Source organism: Symsagittifera roscoffensis, unplaced genomic scaffold, assembly GCF_963678635.1.
Source record: "Symsagittifera roscoffensis unplaced genomic scaffold, txSymRosc1.1 SCAFFOLD_1061, whole genome shotgun sequence".
Classification (NCBI taxonomy): domain Eukaryota; kingdom Metazoa; phylum Xenacoelomorpha; order Acoela; family Convolutidae; genus Symsagittifera; species Symsagittifera roscoffensis.
Window position 1 is genome coordinate 1 of NW_026970687.1, and position 13,018 is coordinate 13,018.

Sequence of the window (13,018 nt, forward strand, 5' to 3'; positions counted from 1 at the left end):
CTCTTTGGGTCGACAGGGTGTCCGTAACCCCCGCCTCCCCGCCCCCTGAATCCCGCCTCACCGCACCCTGAATCCCCTGGTGCTTTCCATGCATTTCTATAAGTTTAGAAAAATGCATTTCTTTATTTTATTTTACTTATGTTTTTCAGGTATGTTTAGTATAATTTTGATCGATTTTGAACTGTACAACTAGGTTTTTGAAAGAAACAAAATATTGCTTTCTTAAATGTTTTTTTTTTTATTTGACATTCATATGTATCTAAGCAAACAAAACCGATAAGGACCCTGGTTATTCAAGACTTTGTGTCCCTACTCATTAAATATCTCGCACAACTATTGAAATGCGATTGAGATCAGCCAAGACCGTGGGAAAAAAAATTAGTACTTTTTGCCCGTACTTTTTTCCAAAATCTTAGAAATGTGGAAGTTTTTGACTTCAAGAGGTCAACCCGGAATATTATTGATAGGGTGCACCCAGACTTTATAAAAAACCACAGGACTTGAGCAAACGTTGAGTATTTTTTTTAGTTCTTGAAGAAATTCAGTCAGATTTTGTCAATGTTTTTCTTCTATTGCAAAATTTCGAAAAAAAACAAGCATAAGTGCTTCCAAAAATTGAATGAAAAATGAAAAACGCTCAATTGATTTTTGTTTCCGCAACAAATAACAAAAGCAAACTGCCATCTCAATTCTCATTAAAAAAATCATTCACGTTTTCTCCGTGAAATTAGCAATTTTGTTCTTGGAGCGCGTAATTCCTATATATATTTTAGCACCAATTAAAAAATTAATGTACAAAAACTAAGGAAACATCAAACTTGAACTTCATTGAAAAGATTTTTTAAAATTAAAAACACCACTCTACCTAAACAATGATCAATTAGAACAATAGGCTTCATAATTATTCTTCTCCAAACTTTTTCAAACTCTTTAATCATAATTGTTTTTATAGCTAAAATAATGTCCATGGTTTAGATTTGCAAATGGTTAAACGTGTTGTGTTAAAAATTGTGTTTTTTTAGCAAATTTGTTTTTGCAAATTTTATCAAAAATTTTCAGATAGAGTAATATCAGATGGGGATGATTTGAGAGATGGAAATTTGAAAAAAAAGGTTTTGTCAATGTCAAAGGAGGGCTCTTTCCCATTTATGATAACCCAGTAACAAAAAAGATTTAGACTCGCCGGCCCCTTTTTTGAAAATCTGCCCCCCCCCCCTCGAAAAATTCCTAGATCCGCTCCCAATATATATACAGGGGCGGATCTAGGATTTTCTCGAGGGGTCGAGGGGGTGCGGATTTTCAAAAAAAATTCGAAAATTTTGACGACCTTTTTTTTTTTTTAGGTCGACCTAATTGATTTTTCGAGCTCTCCCAAAGCACTGTTTTGCCCCTATTTGGGCTAAATTTTGTGCGCCGCAGGCAAATTTTTGAAAAAACAGTCAAAAAAGCCGTTTTTGGGCACTTTTTGAAAAATTTTGACAAAAAATCGCGTTTTTTTTGGCGCGCTCTCCCCCTCAAAGTTAGTATATATTGGCCTTTAGAAAAATTTTAGGGTCGGTCGGCCAAAAATAGATTTCTGAAAAAGTATCAAAGGGGGGACCCTTTGGGTCGGCAGGGGGGTCGGCAGGGGGTCGGTATGATATGAAAAAAAATTTTAATGGAAAAAACTTCAGTCAGTTCAGCTTAGAGCAACCCTCAGTCCCTAGGTATAACAATTACATCTATATGGTATTCATCCTGGGTGACTTTTGAAGTTTTCAAAAAATATAGCCAGAAGATTTAAAGTCAACTTTGAGATACAAATGTGATGATAGGCTGGTCTCGCAATAGCTTACCAGGCTCCCCAATATACATAGTTCAAAGCAGGGGCGGATTTAGGGGGGGGGGCGGGGGGGGGGGGCGGACGCCCCCCCCCTCAGGGATTTGACCCCTTGCCGACCCAAAGGGTCCCCCCTTTGATACTTTTTCAGAAATCCATTTTTGGCTGACCGACCCTAAAATTTTTCTAAAGGCGCCTTCGGCGCCAATAAATGCTATTTTTGAGGGGGAGCGCGCGCCAAAAAAACGCATTTTTTTTTGTCAAAATTTTTCAAAAAGTGCCCAAAAACGGCTTTTTTTGACTGTTTTTTCAAAAATTTGCATGCGGCGCAGAAAATTTTGCCAAAATAAGGGCAAAACAGTGCTTTAGGAGAGCGCGAAAAATAAAAATAATCAATTTGGTCGACCTAAAAAAAAAAAAAAAAAGGGTCGTCAAAATTTTGGAAAATTTTTTGAAAATCCGCCCCCCCCTCGAGAAAATCCTAGATCCGCCCCTGGTTCAAAGGATGGATCAAGGATTTTCTCGAGCGGGCAGATTTTCAAAAAATGTACAGAAATCACTATCGTTTGTAGGCTCTTTTGGAAAATTTTGACCAAAATAGTTCGTTCAAAATTGCGTTTTTTTCGGAGCGCGCTCTACTTTAATTTGAAGGAATATTGGCGCCAAAGGGGCCTCTGGAAAATTTAATGGGGTGATTCGCCGAAAACGGACGAGATAAAAAAAAATATTGAGGGGGGGGGCTTTGTTTGGTGAGATGGTCGAATCCCTGAGGGGTGAACTCACACTTGCTTTTTACAGTGACTTTAACTCCTTCCCTGGTTGAACTCAAAACTGAATCAATATGAATAAAAGTACTGGCATCCATGAATCCGGTTCTGATCGTTTCTATTGTAATGCTGATTAAATTTGATTCAGAAATGATTTAGCGCTTGTATTCTGAGCGTTTGTACAATAGTATGCGCGCTTGTATCCTGCAATAAATTCAGCTCTTTTATTTGACATGCATATCTGATACAATTTTCGAAAAAAATATATAATACATGACGTACGGGTGAGGAGTACATTTTATGGTTTGCATTCTAAGGAGTGCTGGGAAAGAGTAGTGTTTTATCTTTTTTCTCCAGTTTAACAAACGAGCCCCTGACTTGAAAAACATATCAGGGTATAACCAAAGCCATATAATCAGGATTTTTGAAGCCACCAAATCATTAAAATGTGAACCTAGCTAAAATTTTTCAAAGCACCGATTAATTGAAATAAAATGAATTTATTATATCTAATGCGGTGCTTAAGTTTTTCGACCCGGTTTGAACTCGCATCATTCGTCAGAGCTGACCCCCCGAGTCGAGTTCCCAGACTCATATCTAGGTTTGCAGGACAAAATTTAGGCATGTCTAGACATTCGCAGCCACAATGATCCGTCGCATTTTTTGCGACCGAGACGGAGATGACGCGACCGAAATATCGCAACCCATATTTGGTATGTCCAGACTTTTGCCATTTACAGACTTTCGCGACCAAAAACGCTGCCCGACTTTGGCGACCAAGGTGAAGACGGCGCGACTCAAAATGCAATGGCGTGACTGGCTTGGCGGGAGCGTTCAAATATAACATTTCCGGTCTTTCTGACCGACGTGGAGACGGCGCGACTTTCCACACCAAGGCGGAGACGGCGCGAGCAAGAAACGATTCCTCGCGACCTTTGCGACCGAGATTGAGACAGCCGTCCTTTGGAACCAAGAACAAATCTCGAGGTTTTCGCGACCAATGTTAGATTGGTGCAACTCGGGAAACGGCGCAACTCAAAATCCCACGTCGCGGCCAAAAAGTGGCCTCAAATTGCAGGACTCCTGGAGCGGCGCACGCAGCCATTTCGGGACTGATGTGGACAGGGCGCGACTTTCGTGGTAAAGGCGGATACGACACGAACTTTTAGACAGTGACCAAGGTAGAGACGGAGTTACTCAAAAAACAAAAAGAGGCGAAAATGGCGCAAATTTCCAGACCAAAGCAGAGATGGCGCGACTTTCCAGACCAATATGGAGCAAGGTGCGACAAAAAAGTCTCTCCCGACTTTCGCGACCAAGGTGACGATGAGGCGCATTTAGCGACCAAGGTTAGATTGGTACGGCTCAGCAATCAGCGCGACTTAAAATCCAGCGGTGCGACCACTTTGACAGGCGCGAATTTCCAGATCAAGCAGGAGACAGCGCGACACAGAAAAAAAGGACAGCGTTTTTTGCGACCGAGGCGGAGACCGCGCGTTTTTCGTGACCAAGGCGGAGACGGGGCGACTCAAACAGCGGCGCAGTTCATAATGCAATGGCGCGACCTTGCCATTTCTAGACTTCCGGGCCGAGGTGGAGACGGCGCAAATTTCCAGGCCAATGCAGAGACGGAGCGACTTTTCAGACCAAGTGGAAGCCGCTAGATGGTGCGACCAAGAAATATTTTCTCGCGACCTTCGCCACCGAGGAGGGTACGGCGCGACTTTCACAACCAAGAAAAAACCTTCCGCGGTTTCAGAGAGAGAGGTGATGAGGATGCGACTTCCGCTACCAATGTTTGCCATTTCCAATGTTTGCAAAAGCGCGACTAAATTTTGCCATTTCCAGACTTTTGCGTACAAGTTGGAGACAGCGCGATTTTCTAGACCAAGGCGGAGATGGCCGAGACCGAGGTGACTTTCGATACCAATTTGGAGACCGAGGCCGCGATTAAGAAAAATTTTATCGCGTGTTTCGCGACCAAGGTACAGATTGTAAAGGCTCGTTAAAACAGGCATAGGTTGGGGTAGATTAATCAGGCTCTGATTAATGCAACTTTAATTCTGATCAGGCATAGGTTGACATCGATGAATCAGGCTCTAATAAAAAAAAACATTTTAACGCTAAATAAAGTCACATTAACGAGAAAAAAACTGAAAGGGTTTAAGCAGTGATAGTAACAATCAATTGCGCACGAAGAAAGAGTAAACGTGATCATAAAAATCTGTGCTAGCACCTCAACAGAATTTTTTGGCTCTGATTTTTGTCTAATTAATTGAAGACACAAACTATATTTTTAGCACTGCAATAATGATAAAAAACTTTGCACCTGAATTTACGATTATTTTGAAATCAGCGATGACGATTGAGTTTAAGTTTAACTTTGACCATGTCGGATTTTTTTGTAAAAACTACCCTAATCAAAACAGTTTGATTACCAATTGCAAAAACTACCCTAATCAAAAATAATTTAGTGATAGTTCTTTTTCAAAATTGTGTTGCGCAGTTGTTTTTGTGTTGCGCAAATTGTTTGTGTTGATTTGGAAGGGTATAAAAACTCACTGAGTTTCACTCTGATTTGAGAAGTATTGTCAAAAATGGTTTGATGATACTTAAATTCTCCTCAAGTTTGCAATTTTCATTTCGCCTGATAATTGTGATCACATTTGATCAAAATTCTGCTGGTTTCAATGACTGAAACAACTCAAAGTTAACATTTTCTCATTTTTCACGGCTACGGTGGGTGATAGATAAAAAACATTTTTCCTGATTTTAAATTTTTGTGCATGCAATCATTATCGATGTCATGGGTCTTACAAAAAATGACAAATTAAAACGAAGTTGTTCGAAGTTTCCGGGTTCTGTGCACCCGGTTGACCTTGATGACAGTCATTTATCATAAGACCTAGCTCATAGGTTGCTTATGAAAAATACTGACTGAAACGCTCCCATATTTGTCAGAACTTGAACATGTCTATATGTTATATATGATTTCACATTAAAATTGGCTGCGAGATACCAAATTTTACAATTTAAAAAAATGCATCACGTTTTTTTAATCCGAATTCAATTCTGTTTTCCGCTAGTTTTTTTCCATAAAAAACTAAATTTTTATATTTTATACAAAGTTAGATTTTAATCTCCGCAACCCATTGAGATGCACTAAATTTCAATAAAATGGTAGTTTTAGCGGGGGTTTCTTAATTTCTTAAATTTTTGTTATCAATCGGTACTAGATGTTTTGACTTCTTCAAGGTACGCAAATGTTTTATTCGGCAAAAAAGCAGCAGAAAATTTCTGCGCAAGTTATTAGACTTTGGGTTATTTTGTCGCATCAATGTTTTACATATAGATTTAGATTCAAACATGTAAAACAATTTATCTGCTAGATTTCATTACCTTGTTGATTGATGACAGTTATTAGCAAACTTTGTGTTTTGATACAAGGACACGTTTTGTAGAACAAAACAAGGAAACTAAAAGTTTGTCAAATGACTTTTTAATGAAAAAACGCAAGTCATAAGGTTCGATACAATGAACAAGGATAGCCAGTTGCTGTGAAAGTAGCACAGACAGTTCCGTTCAAATGATTAAGAGAACATAACAGAAATTTTTTTCATTTTAGTGTTGTTTTTGTGCGTGGAGTGATGAAAAGATCTAAATTAGGACTTGAGTTTGCATAAACTTCCGAAGTTCAGAAAAATAGGTAAACCAGGCAATGATTTTTCTCGAAAAAAGATCAGAAAAAAAACAAGCGTTTTTTTGCCGAATTCGCTTTAAGTTTCGAACTTTTAAAAGTTTTTCAAACACATCTGAAAAGATGTTTTAAGATATTTCACTGTACCCATTCCTATAATTATTTTTGGTACCCGATTCTGCGTGTAAAACAAAACAAAAAAGGAAACACGGAAAAAAACCTATAGCTAAGCCGAATCCAAAGCTTACTCCCATTTTTCAATTGGTCAGAAGAAATATGGTTGTCATTTAATTCCAGACTGCGAGAAAGTTCTTCGTATACATGTTTAAAAGCATGAATTGTATTGAAAATGGTACAGGAGTTGCGTGAATATCGACTTGCATCAACCCGGCAGCGTTAATTTACACCAAACTAAACTGCAAAATTTTTTTATATATATACAAAACTAAAAATATATATAAGCAATAAAAAAAGCTTTGAAAATTAGGTTATCTACTAAAAGTTTTTGAATTACTGGCTGATTATCCGATTGTTGCCGGAAACTTTTATAACGACATTTGTTTTTAAATTTTTCAGTCCGAATTTGAATATCAGGTTGGTTTAAATAAGAAATTAAATGACATTCATATTCAAGTTCGTTGTATATGTAATTTTAAATAATTTGAACCTTTCAGAATTGAAAAAAAGCTCTTTAGGAATCTGCAATTAGGCATATAATTTCCATTTATAAATTTTTAAAATGATGCCCGTTTCGGATAATAGAAAATAAATCATTTTTAAAAATAAATAACAAAACCAGCTCACTTAAAATGATATAATCATTCTCATCTAAGTGCAATTTCCATCATTTTAACTTATTTTTCTATTTAATGAGCCTTATTTGAGAAAGCACACTCTTCTAACAAGCAATTAGTCATCTGATGACCGTATTTAGAAATATGTTCCCTGTTTTGTTTAACACAAAGGAGAAGAAAAAAATATAGAACAATCATGAAAATTAGCGCACCTAAATTGGTATAGTCAACCTCATCTAACTGAAAATTCAATCATTTCAACCCATTATTATATTCAATCAGTAAAGTAATATTTGAAAACCCAATATTGGTGAGCTGCAATTAAATATATGTTGCCAAATGATGTCTATTGCTGTCATCAGAAACAAAGAGGAAAAATTACATCAAATATGAAATGTAATTCACTTGAAACACTAAAAAAAATCCTATTTGAGTCCAAATTTGATCATTTAACTCAATTTTACTTTTGATCAATCATATTGGGGAGTTATCTGAAGATGATTGACCGTATGATGATTTTTATCTTATCAGAATTGTTAGAAGTTGCTACTAAGCCATTGATTTTTGCCCAGAACCAAAAGATAAAGATACCCGCATCCAGTTTCAAGCGTTAATAATCGATTATATCATGATTTTAGTACCAGTCTTACAACAATTGAGAAAAAATTGATTTCAATCAATTAATAATCGATTATACTTTTTCTTTTTGATTTGAAATCATATTTAGTCAATTATGATACATTATAATCGACTATTTTAATCAATTTCTATCTCATTTGTTTTGCTGAAAAAATCCATAATAATCGATAATTGTTTATAATCCCTTTTGTTTGCCCCTTTTTTTCTTTGACCTTGCGCATGAATGGTTATATTTTATGCTTTTTTAGACGTTGTCTTATCTCGAAACAGGGAAAATTGTTTTAATAGTTTTCAAATCAATTCGAAAATAACGTTTTTGTTTTTTCATTTTTTCTTGGTTATAGTTGTTTTATGATATTTTTATATTTTTGACCACTAAATATCAGCAACTGCTTTAGTTTTATATATATAGAGAAGAATTATATTTCACCTACCGCGGGATTCTTTCAACCAACATGAAGGGATCTCTATGAAACTTTTGTTTCGCGGCGAAAATTTGTGTTCAGATGAACCAAGTAGTGACAAGTTATCTCACCTTGAGAGATTTTTGACAACAAAAAGTATTGTAATCAAAAAAAGGTTATAAGAGATTATAAGAGATTTTAAGAGGATTTCGGAAAAATTATAAACAATTATAATTGATTATAACTGATTATAATGTCACGAAAAATGTTATCATTATAATAGATAATAAACCGTTTAAACATGTAATTTTAGCGCTTATAAGTAGTTATAATTTTGATAAAAGTACAACTATAATTGTAATATAATCAATTATTTTCTCTTTTTACTCAGTGCGGGTAAATAACAGAAAAAGATTTTTAGCAGGGGAAAACAATCAATCCGTGCATCTTTAATTAGAATGCATATTTTGTTTCTTAAATCAGTATGGCTAAAATTCTTTTTAGTGCATTTTCTATCTGGATTGATATGAACTTTCATTTACTTGCTGGTTTCCTTATCTATCATTATTAATTTTAATGACCTAGATTTCTTTTGCTTATTTTGAATGACTCAACTTTGGTTCACTGAAAAAATCGGTCTCTCCGTCATATGCGCCTCAAGTTATAAAACAAAACCCATAGTGGAAAACTCGCAATTAGATAAATGATGCCCGTTTTCAGACAATTGATGCCCGTTTCGGTCAAAGAATCAAAAAATTGAGAGGAGAAATTAGAATCATTAAGAAAATTAGCTCAGTTAAATTGATAAAATAAATCACTTTTAAGACAAAATTCAACCATTTTAATTTATTTATATATTTGATCAGTCATATCAAAACAAAAACTTCTGTAGAAAACCAGCAATTAGATAAATGATGCCCGTTTTTGGAAACATGATGCCCGTTGCGGTCAAGCCATTTAGAGGAGAAACTTGAATCATTAGAAAAATTAGTTCAATTAAACTGGCAAACTAAATCACATTTAAATTCAAATTCAATCACTTATCTTATTTAAATTTTCGATCAATCATATCAAAAAAACCAATGTTGAAAACTTGCAATTAGGTAGAGCATGAAATGTTTTTCAGCCAAATGATGCCCGCTGCGGTCAAAAAATCAAACAATTGAGAGGAGAAGTTGGAAATAAAAAGAAAATTTCTCAATTAAATTGATAAATTAAATCACATTTGAGTCCAAATCAATCATTTTAACTATAACCACTTTTGTATTTACCTAATTTAATCATTTTATTAATTACCTAGTTCTCGTACAGGAAACTTTTTTGAAAAACTGCAAATAGTTGATTCAATTGAAATTGATTCCCGTTTTAAAAACTAGGCAGCAGTAAAAGTTACGTTTAGTTAAAACAAACGTAGCCATACTCATAATTAAAAATTTGATTGGCTGCATGGAATTTTAATTTGGTCTGAAATACCTTACTTGAATAACGACAATTTTTCGAAGAAAAAATACAGATAGTTTTTTTTTCACTCAAACTTTCTGTACGAAATTGATACAAAAGTTCGGTCTTTATTCCAAAACAAAAATCTACCATCATCTTCACAAACATTTTCGCGACAATTCTCACTAATTAATTTTTGACCGTTTCGTGTCAATGTTCAATTTTGCAGGTGTAATTGGTTTTCAATGAAAACAAACAAAATCAGCTTACTTAATTTTTGATTTCATTGCAGCCAAACGAGCGTAGTGTTTATTCTTTTTACCCTAACAAAAACAATATATTTTTGCCAGTATATATACGCAGCATAAAATAGACATTGTAATGAATAGCTATTTGAAAAAAAATGTTTACGGATGTTATAAAATATAAAGGTCGCAGCGCAAACCATCACTGCGTCAGTAATTTAAAAAAATCAATACTACATCAATAAAGTCACTAGATCATCGATAGAACAAGGCTGAATGTTGCGATATCAAGGTAATTCATATACCTAAACTATAGCGGATTTAAGAGGGAGGGGGGGGGGACGGAATTCGACACCCTGCTAACCCACGGGTCCCCCTTTGTACTATTTTGAGATATCCGATTTTTGCTGACGGACCCTAAATTTTTTCTTAAGGCGTCTTCGGTGCCAAAATATCTTAACTAAGGGGGGGGGGCGCCGAAAAAACGCAAATTTTTGGTCAAAATTTTGAAATTGTCCTAAAATTGCCTGAAAACGCCTTTATTGGCTTGTTTCTTTTTACAATTTAGCCTGCGGTGCACAAAATTTGGTAAAAATGGGTCTTTTTAGTGATTTATGAGAGCTCAGAAAATCAATTTGGTCGACCAAAAAAAATCAATAAAATTTTCGAGTTTTTTTTGAAAATCCGTCCCACCCCCCTCGAGAAAATCTTAGATCCGCCCCTGTGCTTGACAATCTAAGCATAAATGGGTACCTGCCCAGATTCTAAACCTCTACTGTTTAGTGCTAAAGTTAAGAACTTTTAACGCAGTGTGACAAATGCTCGATTCTGATTGGCTGAAAACTCCAATTTAGACTCTAAAAATCCATTTATAACCAATTTAACAGCCTCTACCAGCCCCGAAACGCTTTAACAACGGGGGGGGGGGGGTTATAACTTGATCGAGTCTATGCTGTCTGACCTGCAAGTGACTTCTCCGAAGATCCAGCTCTTGGTGACCATCTGGATAGCGAGGAGGGGTACCAGCGATATGTAGACCAGATCGGAACAGGCGAGACTCAACACGTACGAAGAGTGGAGATCCCTCACTGGAACAGAGGTCACACATTTTTGTGAATAGTCTTAGTGTTTCGGTTTTACTTTTTTAATTAGTGATTGTTCCAAAAATGGAACTTGGATTAAAGGAGCATTGTAAAGAGGCTGATAAAAACTGAGAAGTTTGCAAGCTTTTCAAAATCTAAAATATAATAGTACACATCGCTTCAGCCTTCTAATTAAAAGGCTGTTGTTTTTATATAATCTTGGATCCGTACCGGTATTTTCTTCTTCAGCTTTTCAAGCAGACAAAAATTGACAGGCCATAGCAGGCCATAGAAGGCCATAACAGGCGATAGCTATCAATGAAACAGACCATACCTATCATGCCATGGTGCAGAATGTGGAATATGATGACGAGGTTTCCTCCGAAGCCCAGCAAAAATATTGATATGTAGACTACCAAGTGGACGATCTGTGGCTGCGGCAGTTGGGCCAACTCGCTGCACACACTGTCCCAGTTGTACTCAGAGATGGTTATGTTGTTCTCTTCCAGCACGGCTACTGTATCGTTTGCTTAAAAAATATCAATACTAAAAATTATGATATTGTCTGAAATAATTTTCTAAGTTTTTTGACAAAAAATCTACCATTAAATAACGAAATTTGGAGAATTTTTGTTATTTCGATCAATAAATTTAAAAATATAGATAAGCTTCTGCTAGTAAAAATTTTGATTTTGTCTGAAATAATTTTCTAAATTTTGACAAAAAAATCGACAATTAAATAACCAAATTTGGAAAATTTTTTTTTATTTCGAACGATAAATTTAAAACTATCGATAAGCTTCAGCTAGTAAAAATTTTGACTTTGTCTGAAATAATTTTCTAAATTTTGACAAAAAAATCGACAATTAAATAACGAAATTTAGAGAATTTTTGTTATTTCGATCAATAAATTTAAAAATATAGATAAGTTTCTGCTAGTAAAAATTTTGATTTTGTCCGAAATAATTTTTTAAATTTTGACAAAAAATCTCTAAAATGTCCATAATTGGGCAAATTTTTATTTTGAACGATAAATATAAAATTATTTAAAAGCTTCTGCTAGTAAAAATTTTGATACTCTCTGACTTAACTTTCTAAATTTTGACAAAAAGCGAACTTTATAAACACAAGATCAGCCGCCTAATCTGTTAGCATCATCGAAGTCATTTTCCAAGAAGTCAATACAAATGTGTGCAGTTTGCGGACAAAAGCCGGCAGTTCTTGATAACTATTTAGAAACTTTTAAATAATGTTCTTTTTTGTTAACAACTATTTTTTAAAAATGGAAATGAATTGAATGAATTGCACAACTAACTTTTGATACAGAGGTGAAACATGTTTGCACAAAGGCAAAAAAAACAAATACGTGTTAAAAATTTTGTTATAAATTGAGAAGTGTTTTTCTTTTCATACCAACTTACCAGTAAACGCCCCCCAGCAGCCCAACATCGCCTGCAGCTGTTTCGCCTTTTCGAATACGTCGTTCAACATGATTTTGTTCAGAGACTGTTGCAATAAAAACAAATGAACAGAAAGAAAAATGAAGGAAGAAAATTCCGTGGAATATTTTACTTTTTATTTCAATTGATTGTTTTGAGCCTGCTTTTGGCCCATCGAATTTAGAAGGAAATTTAATGAGATAGACAAGCAAATAAGTTGATAAATTTTCATGCTAAATAATTGACATATGATGGGACTTTTTTTTAAATTGGCTTTTCATGTAGAACTCAAGTAAAATTGAACAAAGGATGCAACTAAAGTTGAGATAATTTCTCACCAAACGCCAATTTGGGAATAGTTAAACAATGGAAAAGATGGTTCAATATAAGAAGGGATGTTTGCGGTCTTCGCTTATTTGAACTAGAAAAAAATGTATTCCAGATTTCAACTATAAAAATAAAGAATAGATGACCTCAAGCAAACTACTAACTTTTTCAGAATTTTTTTTTCGATCTAAAAAAAAGTTTAGTTCGGATATCTGGAATATAAATTGCTGCTCCAACCGGACTCGACTTGTAAAATGTCAGCTGTTTTCGCATCTGAAATGAAGATTCATCTCCATTATTTTTTAATGCCGAAATCAAAATTCATCAACCAGACGACTAAATAGATAAATTATTCTGTCTGGAAC

At 35.0% G+C, this 13,018-nt stretch overlaps 1 protein-coding gene across 1 annotated transcript; it reads right to left on the reverse strand.

Annotated features, from left to right (window-relative positions):
• Positions 1–10,766: 10,766 nt before the first annotated feature.
• LOC134855911 (C-C chemokine receptor 1-like protein 1) lies at positions 10,767–13,018 on the reverse strand (the record flags this gene model as incomplete). The annotated part of the gene is given in 3 exon segments (XM_063872291.1): positions 10,767–10,893; positions 11,222–11,416; positions 12,309–13,018. Coding segments are annotated over 3 exon segments (392 nt in total), but the record flags the coding sequence as incomplete, so codon positions are not given.